The 20,000-nt window shown below is 43.2% G+C and overlaps 2 protein-coding genes and 1 pseudogene across 3 annotated transcripts; 2 read left to right on the top strand and 1 right to left on the bottom strand.

Annotated features, from left to right (window-relative positions):
* Positions 1-40: 40 nt before the first annotated feature.
* On the top strand, positions 41-9,481 carry ephx1 (epoxide hydrolase 1, microsomal (xenobiotic)). Its single transcript, XM_085432852.1, has 9 exons — positions 41-261; positions 4,535-4,726; positions 4,833-5,013; positions 5,086-5,304; positions 6,083-6,212; positions 6,425-6,639; positions 6,820-6,928; positions 7,345-7,467; positions 7,669-9,481. Exons 2-9 carry the CDS (start codon positions 4,544-4,546, stop codon positions 7,877-7,879), a joined length of 1,371 nt encoding a protein of 456 aa, XP_085288978.1. The 5' UTR covers positions 41-261; positions 4,535-4,543; the 3' UTR covers positions 7,880-9,481.
* Positions 9,482-9,545: 64 nt separating this feature from the next.
* tcf23 (transcription factor 23) lies at positions 9,546-13,839 on the top strand. Of its 2 annotated transcripts, none has more exons than XM_085432854.1 (4): positions 9,546-11,750; positions 12,382-12,534; positions 12,662-12,823; positions 13,286-13,839. In XM_085432854.1, the coding sequence occupies exons 1-4, from the start codon at positions 11,583-11,585 to the stop codon at positions 13,412-13,414; spliced, it is 612 nt and encodes a 203-aa protein (XP_085288980.1). In that variant the 5' UTR covers positions 9,546-11,582; the 3' UTR covers positions 13,415-13,839. The 2 variants fall into 2 exon arrangements, with proteins under 2 accessions (XP_085288980.1, XP_085288979.1); XM_085432853.1 differs by having other exon boundaries at positions 12,379-12,534.
* A 3,344-nt stretch (positions 13,840-17,183) lies between these two features.
* Positions 17,184-20,000, bottom strand: LOC146692692 (uncharacterized; annotated as a pseudogene).

Genomic DNA, 20,000 nt, shown 5'->3' with positions numbered 1-20,000 from the left:
ATTTGGTTTCTAGGACAAAAGTCAGTTCTTGCCTGCTCCCGCTTCGTGCTGTTGCTGCGTTCAGCTCTGGTTCAGTTCAGGGATACAAGGGCGGGGAAAAAACGCTGGTTTCGCAGTGGAGCAGAAAAGCGCCGCCAGCAGCGAGCAGCCTTCTGGACCGGACCTTTAATAGTAAAACTGCGAAGAGCTATGTTACTTTTCCTGACTGCTGAATTGTTTTGATTTTATGAGCAGAAGAAGAAGCGACCAACAACCTAAAAGGTACGGCCACCTCGCATACCTCCAGTAAAGAGCTCGACGAGATTAACTTTGACATAAATAGTGCGTGGGAAAGCTCCCACTGTGTCGTCAGTTTTTGTTAGTGACTTATAGCTTTATGATAATACCTGTGAGCAAAATATCAAATATCATATATAAACAAGTTGTATCATTTATTTTGTTTATCTATTTTTAAAAATATTAAAAAATAGTCATTAATCTGTGTTCGTAGCTTGACCACACTGTAGCGTTTTTGGATGGATCTAGAGCGGCAGATGCATTTCTGGCTGCAGTGTTCGTGTGAATGGGGCAGTTTGTTCGAGAAAACAGACCTATTTCATTTGACTAAAAGGGCTAACAGCCACCAGGGATGCTGAACTTTATACAGTGTATCCTCTTTGAATGAATACACACGCAAACAGGGTCTCAGTCCAGACTTTTCCACCAGTGGATTGCAGTCTGGCCCGTGTTAGCTGCCACTGATGTGTCCGGTAGTGGTGGGCGGATCGATCCAAATATCGATAGTATCGATCCCAAGTCGGCATTGGTATCGGATCGATACTAGCCTGGTGATATCGATTCTTTACTTTGAGTTCTGCTCACTTACAACGCTGTGCTTTCGGCAAAAACTAAACAACCAGGTCGCTGGACTCACCGCTCCTGTGTCAGCGGAGAGCAGGCACACTTTGCTCCCTCTCCCCCACTCTTATGTTTCGGTGTTGCACTGACACGTGATGTGACTTAGACACTTTGGGGGTTGTTAAGTTGTTTACATATTAATTATATTTTTTGTTTTTGTTGTTGAGAATTTTAATTGTAATTTTTGTATTAGTTTAACAACAGTATTTGTTTTAATTTGTTTACTGGTTTGCGTGCACTTAAGATTTAAAAAAAAAAAAGATCGCCACCACGGCAGACCCGATGGCATTTTCATGCTTCGCAGCATCATTTATTCTTACAATAATCACACGGTTGTTGTAACAGTACATTCAACGGCTTCAGCTCTCCCGCTAGCAGCCGTACACATCACCACCACCAAACCTGCAGCAGCATCGCAGAACATGCCCTGCCACATACCCTCCTCGCCCACTTCACCTCACCCCGCGAGCAGGCGAGGGAATTGGCCCGGACCATCGGCGCCCCATGCCCCAGCCCAGCGACGGGGAAGTGTCCACTCTGGCGGTCGCCCGCGCCTCCAGCGGAAGCCCCGGAGCTGACCTGATGACCACCCATGACAAGCAGCAGCGGCGCCGCAGCAGGCGTGGCAGGACCCCCGCGCACCTCGACCTCTGTCTCCAGCTAGGCAGGTCCCGCTGGCGCGCCAGCCTCCTGCTCACCCCTAGCCGCGCGCTGTCCACACGGTTGCTGTAACAGTAGCCTACATTCAATGGCTGCAGCCCTCCTGCTGCCAGCTGTACACATCAACACCAAAAACAACAACAGCACAAGCAGCGCACAGGTTTTAAGCCGGCGAGGCATCATTGTAGATGCAGTGAAGGTGAGTCCATCTCACCTGCAGCAGCATCGCAGACCACGAGCTGCCACAATAATAAAACGTTTTTTATTTAATTATAAATAAATTATTTCTCCTAATTATGTCCTGGGTTTTAACTAATTAGTAATACCAAAGGAAACATCACAAAAAACACTTAAGGTTATGAAAATTAATTGCGATTTAGCAATTCAATGAGCCATACACCTTATTTATTGAAAAGTATCGGTATTGGTATCGGCGATACTGGCCCGAATTTACTTGGTATAGGATCGATACCAAAATATGCAGTATCGCACACCACTAAGTGAAGATCTTTCAAAGTTCTGTGGACATTTTCTGCTGTTTTGTGTTAAACCACTGTAAATGGAGTTAATTGCCAAAAAAGACACCTAATTTGGCAAAGAGCAATTTTAAATGGCATCATTAGCACATTGTTCCCAGCATCTTGTTCAAAAGACACATAATTTATTCCCATTTCTTCAGTTAAATCTATAAAAATTGTCAACGATGCCACAGTTGACAGACATAGTATTTTTCCACCAACAAGGTGATTCCTAAAGAGCTACAAGTCTTGGCACATGTGCACTTAGTCCTTTAAAAAATCTGAGGAAACTGGATAAGTATACAATAAAATAAGAAGTCACAAGACACTCTACAGTAGGTAAGAGGTATCTGAAAATCGTGCTCATAGTAAGTAAATCTAGCAAAGACCTGAGACAGGACCTGAGAGATGAGAGATGCATCTGGGCCTTCAGTTGATCCATCTATTGTTTACTGAAGCCTCATCAGAACTGGTCTCATTAGAAGGGCGGCTGTCATACAGCCATTCTTAAGGAAAGGAAAAAGGGAGAAAAGGCTGAGGTATGCTAATTTGCACATGAACAAATCAACGCACCCACTTCCAATTTTCCTTGAAAAATATAAGGATCCAAGGAGTGGTACAATGCTGTATATTGTTAGAGAACTCGGCTGTCAAACTCCTAAAGTTTGCAGATGACACCACTGTCATTGGCCTCATTCAAGATGGTGATGAGTCTGCATACCGGCAAGAAGTTGAGCGGCTGGTACTCTGGTGCAGTCAGCACAATCTGGAGCTGAACACTCTTAAGACTGTAGAGATGACAGTGGACTTCAGGAGACATCCCTCAACTCTGCTCCCCCTCACCATATCAGACAGCCCTGTGTCAACTGTGAAGACCTTCAAGTTCCTGGGTACAACCATCTCCCAGGACCTGAAGTGGGAGACCAACATCAACTCCATCCTCAAAAAGACCCAGCAGAGGATGTACTTCCTGAGACAACTGGGGAAGTACAGTCTCCCACAGGAGCTGCTGATCCAGTTCTACACTGCAGTCATTGAGTCTGTCCTGTGCTCCTCCATCACAGTCTGGTATGGTGCAGCCACTAAACAGGACAGGAGCAGACTGCAGCGGACTGTAAGGGCAGCAGAAAGGATCATCGGCACCCCCCTGCCCTCCATCCAGGATCTGTACCTCTCAAGAACCAGGAAACGGGCAGACGGTACAGAAGCCTGCAGACCAGGACCACCCGACACAGGAACAGTTTCTTTCCCCTCACCATCTCCCTTCTTAACAGTTGACCTGTCACACTGCCACTGCCAGACTGCAACTGCACCTTATGTACATTTTGTAGTATTCATTCCACCTCATTCATTTCTGTATTTTATGTATGTAAGTTAGATTCGTTATTTATAGTTTGTTTACACAGCTTTGTGTATGTATGTGTAATGTGTATATATAGACACGTGTGTGTGTGTGTGTGTGTGTGTGTGTGATTTACATTGCTGTGCTTGAGAGCCACCATCTACCGGAACCAAATTCCCTGTATGTGTCTGCACATATACTTGGCCAATAAACACGATTCTGATTCTGATAATGAACCCGGCCAAAGTTGTCAATAATGGGGTCAGCATTGGTGCAGGTAATCCTTATGAACCAAAGTTCAGGATTTGGACTAATTCAGCAGTGACTGAACTTTCCCTGATAACGACTGTGTTGAGTCTGTTCCTTCCCATTCCATGCAAGGCCACCTGGGTTGGCTGGAAGACTGTTTACTTAGCCTAGCAGGGCGAAGGACACTGTCTCAGCTGAACTCTGGACATGCACACACATACATATACACTGATATGCACACACTCATCCCCCCTCCCTTTCCAAACGCCTTCGACACTTATTCCCTTCTGATGCTGCACCCTTTACCCACCCCTGTTGCTTGTCATGTGTTTCTTTGGTGTATTAAGAGTTTTTTCATGTGCTTTGTGCAGAGGTGTTTTTTTTTTCTGTTCTCAAACTGATCTCCCTGTTGGAGCTCAGTCTGGGGGGAGTTATTTTTTTCTCCTTATCTTTCCTCATGTGGTGCATTTTCCATTGTTATACCTCTCTGACCTGTCTTTCCCATGTGATGTTTTGTGTAATGTATGTATGGTTGGAGGGTAAGATGGTGCCGCCATTGCATGCAATAGGTCGGCAGCCTTATGAAATTTCCCCTTGTGGGACTAATAAAGGTATATCAATTTAATTCAATTCAAAATAAGAGTAAGGGGGTTGTGCAGTAGTAAATTGATCACATTTTTAACGTGGATGGATGCAAACTACTTCTTTTTAAAAAAGAATTATCTATTTTTGGACAAAGTGACAAAATACAGGTACAGCATAGTACAGTCTATAGATGACAGATTCATGGCTACTACCTTAAATGATGCCTGGGTGTAGATGTTGTTTCATTTTTTTCCTCTGTCCTGTCTGTCATTCATTCTTGCAGACTCTCATCATGTTCACAGAGGTCCTACTTGCTCTGGTGATTGGTGGACTGATCTACTTCCTGGTTCAGAGGAGTAAGAATCAGGTCCTAACAACAGAGGATGGCTGGTGGGGTTCTGGAGCACCCCGTGATGCTGGGGAGGACGACACTATCCGCTCCTTCAGGGTAACCACCAGCGATCAAGAGCTGGAGGTTAGTTTTCCTCTCAGTTGGTCACACAGGATAGATGGTGCATTTGCTGCTGAGAAATTCCACCTCGCACAAATAGACTTGTACATCTTCTCTTATTTCTTGTCAGGACCTCTACAGGAGGATTGATCTGACTCGTCCTTTTCCCTCACTGGAGGACAGCCAGTTTAATTATGGCTTCAACTCGCAGTACCTGCAGAAGGTGGTGTCTTACTGGAGAAATGAGTTTGACTGGAGGAAGCAGGTCGACAAGCTCAACCAGTACCCTCACTTCAAAACCAAGATTGAGGGTGAGACTAAGCTGCCACATTCATGAAGAAGAATACTGTTGGTTGTCTCTAACCTGTTAAAAATCTGTCCAGGCATTGATATCCATTACCTGCATGTGAAACCCAAAAAGGTGCCAGAAGGGACGAGTGCTGTTCCACTGATTATGGTCCATGGCTGGCCTGGCTCCTTCTATGAGTTCTATGGATTGATCCCTCTGCTCACAGACCTGTCAAACCCACACAACCTCGTGTTTGAGGTGGTGTGTCCCTCCATTCCAGGGTATGGCTTCTCTGAAGCACCACATAAGAAAGGTGAGCCTGGGATTTCTTTACTTTGGCCACATCCCATCATCACTGTTGTAACAGTATGACTAGAGTCTTTTATCATGGTCAAAGACTTTAAAATAACCATATTTGTTGAAGGGGAAATAAAAAAAACTACCCTGCACCCAACTTGTTAATACAAGTTGGGTGCAGGGTAGTATTTTTGTTAATTGGTAAACCCTAAGCAGTCACAAAGTGTACAAAGGACATTAAATACACAAAACAGCGTAAATCCAGGTTGACCCTAATAAGCTAAGTAAGAAAGAAGGGACCTTCATCATCTTCCTATTCCAGACCCTGGAGAGGTCGCAGAGTGAAAAAATAAGAAATCAGAAATCAGGCACTTTTTCATATGTGCACACATGCACTTTTTATAAATGAGCAACATAATTAGCTGCTTCTCCACTGTGTCTCTCAACTGTAGTGGTTGGACTGCAGATGGTGGCAGCAGTACTCGCCAATTTTAGTGTAGTGCCTCATGAACCTCTTGCACAGCTAGATTGGAGTTGCCCTTTAGCTCACAGCTGAGCTCCAGATGTTAAATGTTGCAGTTGGTCTGACTGTAAGGATGAGATCCTCTCAGCTGATTCATATCAGTTATCACGATTAGATCAGAGAGACCTGGCCAGTGAGCCAGCTGGTAGAGAAAACAGGATGGTCAGTGGTTAGCAGCACTAAAATAAATGTTGGAATTCACCGTTAGTAAAGTCAGTGTGAAGGAAATGCAAGAATGCTGCGTTTTCTAACTCTGCCTCCATGTGAACAGGTTTTGATTCGGTATGCGCGGCTCGTATCTTCCACAAACTGATGAAGCGTCTGGGTTTCCAGCAGTACTACACTCACGCTGGAGACTGGGGCTGGTTGGTCACCACCAACATGGCTCAGCTGGAACCCAAGTATGTGATACAAGAGCTACACCAAATGTACTGGGTATAAATGACGTCTTATTGAGAAATATTACACCAAATTCTGAGCATGGCGATAGTTTTCTGTAGTATACTTGTTCAAAGAACAGTAGACCTCTATGAGGCATGCAAACATTTTTGTATTTCTGGACATCTTTTTTGTAAGCAGTTTTTTGTTGTTGTTTTTTTTGCTTCGCCCCCAGAACTGTCAAAGGCTTGCATTTGAACTTTGCCCCGCCCTCCAAGCCAGGGCTGTCCATGGCTTTGTCCATGATGCTTGGCCGGCACTTCCCTAAGCTGTTTGGCTTCACTGACTTTGATATTCAGCGATTATTTCCCTGCATGGAGAAACTGGTGGTAGAATCCATCAAAGAGACTGGCTACATGCATATCCAGGCCACCAAGCCTGACACTGTGGGTAAGAACTTGGAGAAGATGGTTTCAAGCAGCATAACCCAGTTCAAGTCTGACTGGGGAGCTTGGTTGCATTTTCCTTTACTTAATATACTTCTAATCTCCCTTCAAATTATTTTATTTGCTCAAGATTCCTAAAATATTTTGTGTACATTGAATTATATTTTACTTTCTGACCCTTGAGGTCGAGGGCTGAATGACTCTCCAGTGGGTCTAGCTGCCTACATTCTGGAGAAGTTCTCCACATGGACGAGCCATGACTTCAGGAACCTGGATGACGGAGGACTCACACGGTGAATACAGCAGAATATTAGAATATGTCCCACTAATATTAGTGGAACCCCACCCCAACTGGTGGGAGCAGATGGTTGCCCCTCACCTGAGCCTGGTTGTGCTGGAGTTTTCTTCCTGTTAAAAGGGAGCTTTTCCTTCCCACTGTTGCCAAAGTGCTTGCTCATAGGGGGTCGTCTGATTGTTGGCGTTTTCTCTGTATGTATTATTGTAGGGTCTACCTTACAAAATAAAGCACCTTGAGGCGACTGGTGTTGTGATTTGGTGCTGTATAAATAAAATTGGATTGAAGGTTATAAGAAGTTGTGAACTTGAGTAGTAGCATGCGTATTAGCAGTGCTGTCTATTCTGAAATAGGCTTGTTTCCTTAGTTTTTCAGTTGTCAGTAGTCTTATATCAGTGGGGTCATGTGTTGCAGGAAGTTCTCTCTAGATGACCTGCTGACAAACGTCATGATCTATTGGACCTCTGGCTGCATTATCTCCTCCATGAGGTTCTACAAGGAAAACTTTGGCCAAGGTCTTGATGCTCCACATGCAAAGTAAGTGAGAACAAATGCCAAATTCCCATAAAGCACATCAGCAACATCTTATTGGTTGAAAGGTGTTTGTTGTTAACAGTCTTTAACAGCTCTGTGCCACCCAACTTTGTCATTTAAAAACCTAATTTTGAAATATTCAGAATGACTTACTTGTTTAGTAAAATCTAATGCTGATTCACAACTGTCACCGTCTCCTCCCAGGATACCAGTCTATGTCCCCACGGGTTTCGCCTGCTTCCCCAACGAGTTGATGCACACGCCCAGGCTGTGGGTCAAACAGAAGTACCGTAAACTTGTGACCTTTACTCCCATGGACCGCGGTGGTCATTTTGCTGCTATGGAAGAGCCCCAGCTGATGGCAGAGGACATCCAGAAGTTCACAAAGATTGTGGAAGGGAAGGTGAAAGAGTAGAGGGTGGACTGACAAATACAGAAGTATGAATAGACATCAGCTGGGACAAAGTTCTGAGCAGTAAGTGGACATAGTTCATCTAGAATCAGAGTCTAAGCTTTGTATTTCTTATCTGAAGTGGATTCTGTAAGATAGGATAGCTCTCTAAGTGACACTATGATAAAGTCATATACAGTGTTAATGGTGAAATAATGAGTGGTGGCTGAAATTGAAAATTTGTTGAGAGGTTGGGTTACTATGAAAATCACAGCTTGTTTTCAATCTACTGTTTAGAATTTAAGGCTACACCTTTCATTCTTAAACTTGCAGTTTATTTTTATGAAATTTATGGAAAAGTTGGATGTAGTCTCTGGTGAAAACTAGAGCTTAAACCTGCATTCTTGCTAAAGGCCAGCAGGGGGTGGCAAATCTGATTAAAGAAATGATCCTGGTTGTATAGAAGTCTATGGAAAAACCGCACAGCTTGTCACTTGATACATGCACTCAGTAAAAACTTTACTGATAGGCTTTTGGTGTCAACTGAAGGTTTCATGTCTTGTTAAATATAAAATGATAGCATCTTTGCATTCTCTTTGATCTACTTGGAGTAAAGTAGGTAACAAAACAAGGTAAAATCGCACAGCTGCAATAATGATTGTGCAGAGTCTCTCAGTTTCTCAGTCAGATTTACCCTGCCCCATGATGTCTGGTTTAAAAACACCAAGATGGCAATAGTTGCGAGGTTGAAGTCAAGGTTTAAAATAGCTACAAAGTAGTGGGTGATGTGACAGTGGTTGGATCCATCTTTAATGTCTGTGATGTCTCAGTCGTCCAGGTCATCGTAGTCTAAGGAGCTTGGAAAGAAAAGCGTCTTTCTGCAACTTCCCACTCCATGAATCCAGGGGTCCGTTCACTAGTTTCTAACTTCCTTACAGCATTTCTCAGCCTCGTAGTTGTTAGAACAGTTTCTAAGCAGCTGCAGATGGGAGGTTAGGGGGCACATGGTGGGATTGTGTTGACAGCATAAACAAGGTGCCAGGCATTCCTCTGACTGATAGCACGAAACCTCTGCACTTAAGCCACAACAATAATAACACTTGATTGCCTTAAAGCTTCAGGTTATGTTTTAATTTTTTTTTTTCAGAGTCATTTAAAACTAACTTGGAAGTTGAAAACCTTTGAAGTCAGACGTCTGTTGCGACATTCCACAACTTCTTACGCAGATGATCCTTTACTGCCTTGGAGTTACTTGCCAGGGTCTGTAACGTGCATCAGATTTACATCTTGTGTCAGTTAGCTTTTGATTGGCGGCAGTTTACCCCACCTTGATGTTGGTGCAAGTTCATTTAAAATATATATTTTACTATCATGACTAGAAATTCCTCATTCGAGGCCTAACAATATAGTGACAGTGCTGCAAAACGAGTTAAATCACAATCAGAGCTCCTGATGTCTCTTTAAGAGTTTCCTTGTATATCTGCTGTTGCCTTTAAAAGTCAATAAAGATGTCAAATTCAGAACAGTAAGTTGCAATTTTGTGTATGTTGCCTTTCCAAAATCACCAGACTGACCTCTGGCTGCATTTTAAACCCAATAAAACTGACGCTGCTTTAAATTTCTGTATTTCAGTTTCAGTTTTTGACTCTCTGACACAGCTCCACTGCTAAAGACTCATTCTGAGAAGTATGTGTAAACTTTACTGTGTGTTTGCACGTTTCTGAAGTTTCTTCTGTGTAGAAATGTACGAAAGCCACAGACCCAAACTGGCTCCCAGTCTGCAGCTCATTTTGCAGTTCTAGGATTCTGTAATTCAGACAATGTTTAAAATGTCCCACATGTCTACACAGTCTGGACGTGTGATAATTCAAGTTGTGGTTGGAAATGGTAGCTAATGGGAGTGTTGGTTACATTACCACTTTGTCCAAAATTAACTTTATTGTAATTGTGCATAAGATTTTATTATTTAACAAGTTGGAGGGCCTTTAAAAAGCTGTTATTCAAGGTGGTCTTTGGTTAAGATGTGAAGCCTGAAAACTGCAACCTGGGATTAAATATTTAACAGTTTGCAAACAAACTCAAAAGTCTGATACCTCCAGATATCAGACTAAATTATATATTTAGTTGTCAACAATGGGAAAACAAGTAGCCCAGATTGTTTTGTTTTATTCCAAATCCGTGCTTTTTGGCTAACACTGAGCTTCATTGTTTGTTGTAATTATAATTGTGTTCTTCAGTAAGCAACCCAAGTCCAAATGTCTTTGGCTCTAGTGGAATGTTTTTTTTTTTTCACAAGTCACTCTGACCTCTTCAGAAAATATTTTAATCTTTCTGTGCTGCCAAAAGGTGTTCCTCCAGCCTCTGTGCATGAGTTTGTGTGTTCAGTATATTTCTTTGTATTGAAACGTTTTATCGTAGTTATAGTGTGTTTGTCTGAGGCCTGTATTCACCAGCTTGAGTGAGTTTCAGCAGAAAGCTTTCTAACTTTTCATTTCCATTCACATCATTTTCTAATGTAAAATGATCAGATTATGTAATCCGCTTTCTTAAACAGTCTTTTGTGTTTGTGGGATCTAATAAGTGAGTTATGCAGATGTGCTTGTCCAGCTTTGCATTATTAAAAAGCTTATCCAGTTCTGAGTTTCAGTAATCCAGACGAGGGCTGAAATGCTCCACATGCCTGCTGTGTCTGTTCTTGCTAACCAGCTTGGGTGACCTTTGCTGCGTGTCACGTGCTTCTCTGTGAGAATAAAACCTTTGAGCAAAAAGCCTCGAAGGCAGATTTTGATTTCAGGCTCAGTTCTCCGTTTCTTACATGGAATAGGAAGCTGAGCCTCACTACTAGGGTTGCCCAAGATTTTGGATTTGACAGCTCTGACTACCTTGCTAATCCTAAACACTTGCTGGTGTGATGTACAGCATTAGCTTGCCACAAAATCAGATTCATGACTGTTCAAGTCAAAAGTACTCCAAGGCCATAAATGTATTTCTCACTGCTCCGTTACATCCCATGTCGCGCTGCCCCAGAATTCTGTTTCCAGCTGTTAGCACAGCTTTGAGGTTCCCAAGGCCCCCACAGTGCCCTGGCTCAGGACACCCTCCCAGAGCAATACTCCCCCAGGCCTGACTGCCTGCCTGCCTGGAACTCTTGGCAACCAAGCAGCCATGGGAGGATCAGGATGACCGGGCGGCTGAGATAAGGACCACATGAAGTTCCCCACATTACCTCACCCGATAAGGAAACGAGCAGAGATTCACGGAAAGCCAGAGTGAGAGAGGGATAGAGACAGAGACGGTCAGACTTGGGAGGATGTCTCTGGGTGGATGGTGATTCGCAGAGAAGCAGCCCTTGTTTAAGGGTCTGGGTGGAACTGGTGTCCCACAGAAGTCTCATGAACTCTCCAGAGGAGCTTGGAGCTGCCCGCAGCGGGAAATCATCTCATTAATAACTTCATGAGATCAGATGAGCATTTCTGCTGTTCTTCACTTAACTAGTCACATCTCATATCCAGATTTGACTTCAAAAATGTGCTCACACTAGATGAAGGGATGACCTCAGATTCTGTTTTCTTTTGGGTCCAGCAAAGTACCTAGGAAAAGAAAGTATCTCTCATAGCAATCTCCAGCACTGGAAAATAAAGCTTCATCCGTCCAATGAAAACACACTGAATGTAATTTAATTTCTCGAGACTTGAAGGGAATCTACTGCAGCACTTTGGCAGCACTCATGGCAGCGAATCCTCTGGAAGGTCTCATGTTGGTTGCAGAAAACCACCGGCTGGTTTCTGGTTGTGCAGCCGAGCCGCAGAGCCGGCAGCCTCTTTCGTCCCAGAGCCCAGCCTCCCCGCATGGACACAAGCTGAGCGTACGCAGCAGTCAGGAGTCCAAGAAGTGGGTGAGTTTGAAATAATGCTCCAGGTTTTTTTTTCCTCTTCTCAAATTCAAACATGACCCTGATTTTGCAGACAAATTATGCAATGCAGTGATTGATCACTTCCAGCAGCTGGTGGGAGAGTGCAAAACCTTTCTTGCATGATATGAAGAATTTCATGAGAACATCTAAAATATGTGTTTATTTAAAGTAGCCAAATATAGTCAGTATTTTTCTCAGCTGTGGCACAGCCTCATACAATGTGTGGAGGAGCTTCCCTCTTCTGAGGTCTGGTTCAATCAGTTTGTATTAACCGTAGTGACATGGAAACGCAGAGAAACCCAGACAATTAGAGAAGGGCGCTTGGAGAACAAACAAAGTAGTCACTGTGTAACCTTGTTGACTTACATGCGAGCAGCAGCGATCATGTGTGGATGTGTGCTGATGAAATATTTGTGACTGCTTGGGTCTGTCCTGCAGGTTGACCTGTTTTCTTCTCCATTAATGCAGAACTTAAAGAGAGAGCAGCAGTGTTTTGTACACTGTCAGAGCAGCAATAATGCAGTCACAAAATCAGAACGCTTTTGTTTCTTTTAGTAATACTTGATAATCAGTCTGCAGAAATGTCAGGTTCTCGGCGTGCTCTTTGCAGCAGGTACAATCAGTGTGCGGGTCCAGGTCAAACCCCGGTTCTGGTTGTGGGTCCGCGGTCCTGAACAGGGCGCTGAGGGCTCAGCACTCCCCGGAAAACGCAGCCCGAGAGAGGAGCAGAGTACGCAACCTGCGGCAGGCCTTTCACACTCTGCAGGTACAAAACACACACACTTGCCTCAGAGCTGTTACGTTACACTGCACTCTCAGTAGTTCTGCTGTACGCCCGTCTTTGGTGACGGCTGAAAAAGAGGCTGTCACAGCAGCTTCTCCCTTCTTTGCAGGCAGCTCTACCTTCAGTCCCACCTGACACCAAGCTCTCAAAGTTGGATGTTCTGGTTCTGGCTACTAACTACATAGCTCACCTGACAGAGACCCTAGACCAAGGAGGGATGCTAACGGAACACACGGCCTCAAGGCCGGGTGGATACCTGCATCCTGTTAAGGTTAGAAAGTGACAGCTCACTGCCTTCCATGCTATGCCCATTATTGTCTTACTCACATATATTATACAACTTGAAGACTTGCTAATTGGCCATCACTAGTCAATAATCTGTTCACTGTGCCTGCGCAAAATACTTGTAGCTACAGTCGAGTAAAAGAGGTTTTCACAGGATTCTCTGCAGTTCCTAGATGCACCTTTAGCGCTTGTTAAAAAATTCAGGTGTTTGTTAACACAGTACCACGAAGTAAGAGCTATACCTCAGAATCTCCAGGCATCAGTTAGCATGTTAAATGTTAACGTTTGTCTCCATAAGACTGAACAAGTGTGGCTTGTTCACACATTGAGTGTAATGAGCTGTTTCAAATATAGAATGTACAGAATTTCAGAATGTGTAGCTGTTCTTAGATTAAGCCTGTGATCAGACGTCCAGCATGACTCTGGATAAATGTGTGTCTCTTCTCAGAAATGGCCCATGCGTTCTCTGCTCTACTGTGGGAGTGTGGGAGAGCTGCTGTCAGCCAGTCAGATGACTCCACCTGGACAGGACAGGACACACCCACTGAGCCCTACCTTAGAAGGAGACGATGAGTGAAAGCCTGTTTTATGCTGTTTTATATCTTTAATCGTAACCAGCTATTGGTAGCAAAGGAGACATCAAAAGACACTCATGTGCAGAGATGGGCAAATTTCAAAGGATGTGGTGCACCGCTGCTGACGTGGGCTTAAAGACGAGCAAGGCAGACATTTTTATGTTACATATAAACAATGATGTTTTTGTCAAATTACTTTTTTTTAATCTAAATGCGGAAGTTAAATGAACTTTAATGAACCTGCAGCTAAGTTTTTACTTTCTGGTGTTGGATTTCTTTCTTTTAAATTAAATGTGGTCATGTGTCTTAAACAGAAAATAAAATGTGTTTGTGGAAAAAAAATCATATTCTCCCTGCAAGGAAGAGTCACCTGTTTGCTTTTTTTTTTTTCTTTTTAAAAAAAATAAAGTCTACGTTTGTGAGGTTTTCCTACTTTATTATTTGAATGTGTGTGTGTGCGTGGGGGGGGGGGGGGGGGTCTGATCACTGAGTGTTCATTACAGCAGTGCCACAGAATGTAACCGTTTACTTGCACTAGGACAGCAGCGACTCTTAACGGTTCACGCAGGTTCAATAATGTGTAGCGTAAGACCTCCTATACAACTCATCCCATCCATGCTCGACCTACCCCAGATGATCTCCTTGTAACATAAAAACACAGCGATTGTAATTATCAGAAATCACTCCAGAATAGCTCTGTGGTGTTTTTGAGCCTGTAGAGTTACTGAGCAGTAAAGTGAATATCACTCAAAATGTCCAGAGTGCCACCAGACCCCCACCAGCAGCTTGTTCACCGACCTTCCATCCCTCAACTTTTAAGTTTTAAGAGTTCTTAAGACTGCAGTAAACAGTAACGATGGAAAAGGATCCAGGTTGAATAGAAGTGAAATAAAGTTCTATTTATTATATGTTTTTGCTACAAAAATCACATGAATTCACTTTTATTTCTCCCCACCCCTATCCAGCTGCCCCACCAGTGAGGCCCACCCACAGTCTGATCGACACAGTTGTACAATACTGCAAAGACAAATCCAACAGTCCTCTGTTCATGTGACGAAATGTGACAACTACCAATTACAGTTTCAAATATAAATAAGTTGTTTCTGGGAAGCTCCTATTTGGAGACTTTAGCAACTGGTGATCTGTTCAGGTTCATGCACAGCTGGACTTACTTCAAACTAAATCATTCCAGTCTGTTGTAAGCAGTGACAAGTGCACTGGGGTCATCACACAGTTAAAAAAAGACGTTTGGTAAGAGAGAAGCAGATGTTGTATATCTGTTTGCGCCTTGAACCCCCCCCCAGAAAAAACAAAACAAAACAAATGCAGCTAAAAAAAGGAAGGTGAAATTTCAGAATCGTTTATGGACGTTTTGGATCTTTTACTCTGGAGATTCAGCATCATATACTCTGTGTGCAATTATAATAACTTTATTTCTGACTAAAACCCAATCGTATGATATCCAAAGACATTCTCCCATTAAAAAAAACAACCTCCCCTGACATTAGTGTGCTGTGATTGAACAACGCTTTGAGATAAAAACACTCCCCACTTTTTTCCCACTCAAGTCATATTTCACTGACTCATATTTGTGCTGAATGATCACGATGTCATTTTAAAAATAAGAACCTGAACCAGTAAGTCACGTGGATATGTTTGTCGGGTGTAGTACAGATGGGAGACAAGACTAACTGGAAGCGTCTCCCCCTTGAACAAAATGGGCTCAGCTCCACAAGCAACAGCCCAACGTTCAAGGCTACTTCTATAAATCTGTCTGGGGCTGGCTGGGGGGGGGGGGGGGGTCTCCTCGATTTCCCATGTGTAGCGATGACTAATTTGGAGCTGCCGCATTCTGACTACTACATCAGAGGTTATAGAGGGGCAAGCTGGACTATTTGGTAAAGCAACAACAACGTGAGTCTGTGAGTGTGCAAAAAAGTCAAAAAACAAACTCAAACCCTTGAAATGTTTTATTTAAGTTAGCCTGGAAACAGTGAATAATGACATGCTCATGCTGTTGTAGGAAAGTTTTTCTATCAACCGACATCAACACTTCCTTTTCTCTTTAAAGGACATGGACCACAGCTCTGAAAATGTCAAAAGTCTAATTTTATAAGTTTTTTTTTTTTAAACCCACTGTTAACTTGTTTGATGCATGATGTAGTTTATTTAATTTTTTTGTAAAAAATAAATAAAGGCTAAAGTTTTTAGCCTTTATTGGTGCAGGATAATAGAAAGAAGAGCGCGAGCTCAAAGGAAGACCAGGGGAAGACACACAGCAAGTGAGCCTCTGCATTAGCCTTACAACCTGTGGCTCAACCCAGTGAGTTGAACCAAGACCTCCACAATGTCATTTCCACCTGAACTTCTTCAACTACTTTCAGGATTTTCACTTCCACTGACCACATCCAAAGTGACCCAACAACATATATCAGTGCTTGCACTTAAATGTCATCTATTTCAGAATTTATATTTTAACCACTGCTTCATTCAATTCAATTCAATTTTATTTATACAGCGCCAAATCACAACAACAGTTGCCTCAAGGCACTTTATACTGTAAGGTATACCCCACAATAATACATGCAGAGAAAAACCCAACAATCACATAACCCCCTATAAGCAAGCACATTGGCGACAGTGGGAAGGAAAAACTCCCTTTTAACAATAAGAATTCTCCGACAGAACCAGGCTCAGGGAGGGGCGGCCATCTGCGGTGACCGGTTCATAACTTCTAAAGTTTCCTAAATGCAGTCTGTTCTAGTTGTTGTTACTCCACCGTGATGGAGGTGTTGTGTTCTAGGCTTGCCTGTCCATAAATATCTTGAGAGAAGTTCTTCACAAAAGTTAAGGGGAAATGTACCAGTTTGCCACCCTTTCTTTCACCAACACCCTGTAAATGTTTGGACATGTAGTAAATAACTTGCTGTAGTTTAAAAAATAAAAAATAAAAAATTGTAATATGTGCAGAAGACTATTTGGCATTATCCCTCAGAAATAAGCAAGGCCTTCCCTGAAAAAACAGCATTTCATTATTATTGAGGCCTTCACAGATTAGCAAGTTACCAGAACCATATGCACTAATAACCCCCATAAAACCATAGGCTTTGAACTGTGCCCTGGCAACGAGCTGGGTGGTCTTTCTCCCCTCTAGCCCGAAGGACATGCCCATTATTTCCAAAGATGAACTCAGAGTGTAGCTGGTTAGCCCAGAGGACAGTTTTCCTACATCTCTTCAGTCCATTCATCCCTGGCTTTGGGCCTTTTGCAGTGTGTACAAGAAATTGCCTCTGTAATTTGATTCTTTTTTAGACTACGTGCTGTAGATGATGGCGTCCACAGATTGTTTGCTACATTATTATTAAAAAAGGTGAGATGTTCCAACTGCTGTCTTGTTTTTTGCCATCTCTGTCTGACCATTTTAAAAATGTGTTGCTGTTATCAATATCAGAATGAGCGTCAAACTCATAATTAGATTTTTTGGTTTTACAATATTTTCTCTTAAGTATGGACAGATGGGGCTAAAATAATTTTATTGGATTCTGTTCATTTATTATGTGTGAGTTTAGATGGTGTCCCATCTCTTCTGATGGTGGTTTTATCTTAGGTGTACTTAAAGTAATACATACACTGCATCAGAACGCCTACACTCGATGGAACAACTCCATGTACAGGCCAGTGAGAGCCCTTAAAGTACACTCTGTATGTGTGTGTGTGTGTGTTTGTCCATGCTTCCTTCTAAAGACAGCTATTTATGCCATTGGAAGAGCTTCAATAAAGTGTGTATCCAAAGTGTCTACCCCCTCACCGCCTCATGCTGGGAGATAATAGACATATTTTTACTATCTTGTGCTCATTATGGCCGGTACATGCTGATTACGGGCTCGATTTATGAAGCTCTGAGGCCACACTCCCCTTTACTTTGGCTGGACCTCTGCTGGAACTGTATGGAAGTCCAGGGAGATCACAATGAGCAGGAGGAGGAAGAAGATGAGTGGAGAGGAGGATGATGGAGTAGAAGGGAGGGTAGAGGAGAAGAGTGTGAGAGTAGAGAGAATGGGATAAAAGATAAATACAGAACAAGAACAAAGGACAGGAGAAGAGAGCAAAAAAAAATGGATAGGAAATAATAAGACAGGGAGATTTGGGGGGGGGGGGGGGTAGTAGAAGAAAAGCATGATGCTCTGCAATTATTCTTTTTTGCTTCAGCGTCTGCTTCTGGATCACATTTGATCAGTCTCAGATAACACAATGCTCAACTCAAAGTTATGCTTACAATTGAGCATAAGTGAATTATCACCAAGCTAAACTTGCAGGATTAATCCTGGATACATGATCTAATAATTAACAGGACATCTTTCATTCTCTTTAATTTTATATTTAACTGTGCTTTTAACTTCCGCAGAGTTTTTCTGCGCTCAAACCAGCGTTCCTCCCTGTCCAGGATGTTACATCCTCATCACTGAAAGAGTGTCGACTGGCCTGTAGGTGTAAATAGACTGCAGAGTCCTGGCCTGAGGAGGTAGCTCTTCTGTGTTGTGCCATCCGCTTCGCCATCCAGAGGTTGTTTGGTTTCCCTGATGTATGAATCCTGGCAATCCTCCTGGCACTTACCAGCGTACACTATGTTACTCTGTTTGTGTCGAGGGACCCGATCCTTGGGGTGGACCAATTTTTGGCGCAACGTGTTTTGGGGTTTAACAGCCACTGAGATGCGGTGTTTGGAAAAAATGCGTCTCAACTGTTCCGATACTCCTGACACGTACGGGATCACTACAGGTTTTCGCTTAGTCAGCGCTGGTCCTTCTCTCCTGGATCGGCTGGAGCTTTCTTTTGGAGCCTTCCCAGCTTTGACAAAAGTCCAGCTGGGATAACCACATTTACTCAGGGCCTTCTTGATGTGCTGTTCTTCTGCTTCCCTGGCCGCTGTGTCTGTGGGGATGGTGTTCGCTCTATGTTGTAGCGTCCTGATGACACCCAGTTTATGCTCCAGTGGATGATGAGAGTCAGACCTTAAATACTGATCCGTATGCGTAGGTTTCCAGTACACATCAACTTTTAGATGTCCCCCATTACTGATGGAAATCTCACAGTCTAAAAAGGCTAACCTGCCACTTTTCATATCCTCCCTGGTGAATTTGATGTGTTGATCCACCGAGTTAATGTGATCCGTGAATTGTGGTACGTCGTGAGATTTGATTTTCACCCAGGTGTCATCCACATACCTGAACCAGTGACTTGGTGATTTTCCAGGGTAGGACAACAGAACCCTTTTTTCCACTTCTTCCATGTACAAATTGGCCACGATGGGTGAAACTGGGGCACACCCATGTTTCTGCCTGTAGTACTGACCCCTGTTTGTGAAGTAGGTTGAACGAAGACACAGTTCCACAAGCAAACACACTTAGTCGATGCTGAGAGTGGTCCTGTTGCTGAGGATGGGGTCATCCTGTAATCTCTTACAAACTACCTCCAACACTTCTGTGACTGGGATGCAAGTGAAGAGAGATGTAACGGCGTACGAAACAATTGTTTCATTTGCCTCCATAATGACATCTCTCACCTTCTCAATGAAATCCAGGGTGTTTGATGTATTTTCATGTACTTTCATGTTTATGTATCTTCAGTAAACCATACAGACTTGGTGTAGATTCCCCTGGGTATAGCCTGTGGTACGAGGTCCGGTCAATAGCATTGTCTCGTTCTAACTGTTTCAGACAATATATCACCCTCTTCCTGTAACCACTTCCTGGGTATTGTTTCAGTAAGTATTTTCATCACTGAGCAGTGACAACATTTTCTCATGATAGTCTTTCTGGTTTAGCAATACTGTGCACCCACCCTTGTCTGTCGGAAGGATGATAATGTTGTTGTTATTACTAAGTGATGTGAGTGTCTTCCTCTTCTCCATGATGTTGGATGCTGGGGGCTTTGCATTGCTGAGACAGGCCAAAACCTTTGTCCGTAGTTGCTCTGCTTCCACTTCTGCAATATTGTTGTTTCAAATTGCTGTTTCTGTGGCTGTGATCAGTTCCACTAGCGGGATTTGTCTTGGCGTGACAGCAAAATTCAGCCCTTTAGCAAGGATGTTTTTCTCTGTTTGGGTGAGCTGTCTGTCAGACAAATTCTTCACCCACTTGTTCACATCCTCGGTGTCGCATCCTTCTCTCTTCTGGCCATTGAGGACACTCTCTGTATTTTGCTGTGGTTCCTGACGTACAACAAGTAAGTCAAACTTCCTTTGTTGCCTGGTTTTAGACTTTTTGTGCTGTGCTAGACGAGCCTTCTCAGTGAAATCAAACACCTTTTTAAGAGTACTTTCATCTAGAAGAATCGTAAGTCTTTGTCAGATCCACTCCTCGTGAGATTAAGCAGCTGGTGCTGTGCCCTCTGGAGGATTTTTGTTGCCCGGAAGCCTTTAACTGAAGAGCTCATTTGCAGACTTTTAGGAGTAATCCTGTATTGTCTGCATCTGAGGCTGAATCTCAGGTGGTTTCTGCAATCCACATTCTTACATGCTGTTTGCTCATACTGACGTACAAGCTTTAGGCAGTCCTTGCCAAAGTGGGTTAAAATGTCTTGATGCAT

Source organism: Copadichromis virginalis, linkage group LG15 (assembly GCF_057382275.1).
Source record: "Copadichromis virginalis isolate Kocher_CV1m ecotype Utaka linkage group LG15, C_Virginalis_male_GT1.1, whole genome shotgun sequence".
Classification (NCBI taxonomy): domain Eukaryota; kingdom Metazoa; phylum Chordata; class Actinopteri; order Cichliformes; family Cichlidae; genus Copadichromis; species Copadichromis virginalis.
Note: the sequence above shows the minus strand (reverse complement) of the source record. Positions and strands in the feature narration are given on the sequence as shown.

Coding starts and splice junctions, on each gene's coding strand:
- ephx1 (XM_085432852.1), top strand. CDS start 4,544: ATGTTCACAGAGGTCCTACTTGCTCTGGTGATTGGTGGACTGATCTAC. Junction 5,305..6,082: donor TGAAGCACCACATAAGAAAG/GTGAGCCTGGGA, acceptor CCATGTGAACAG/GTTTTGATTCGGTATGCGCG. Junction 6,213..6,424: donor ATGGCTCAGCTGGAACCCAA/GTATGTGATACA, acceptor CTTCGCCCCCAG/AACTGTCAAAGGCTTGCATT.
- tcf23 (XM_085432853.1), top strand. CDS start 11,583: ATGGCAGCGAATCCTCTGGAAGGTCTCATGTTGGTTGCAGAAAACCAC. Junction 11,751..12,378: donor GTCAGGAGTCCAAGAAGTGG/GTGAGTTTGAAA, acceptor TGCTCTTTGCAG/CAGGTACAATCAGTGTGCGG. Junction 12,824..13,285: donor GATACCTGCATCCTGTTAAG/GTTAGAAAGTGA, acceptor GTCTCTTCTCAG/AAATGGCCCATGCGTTCTCT.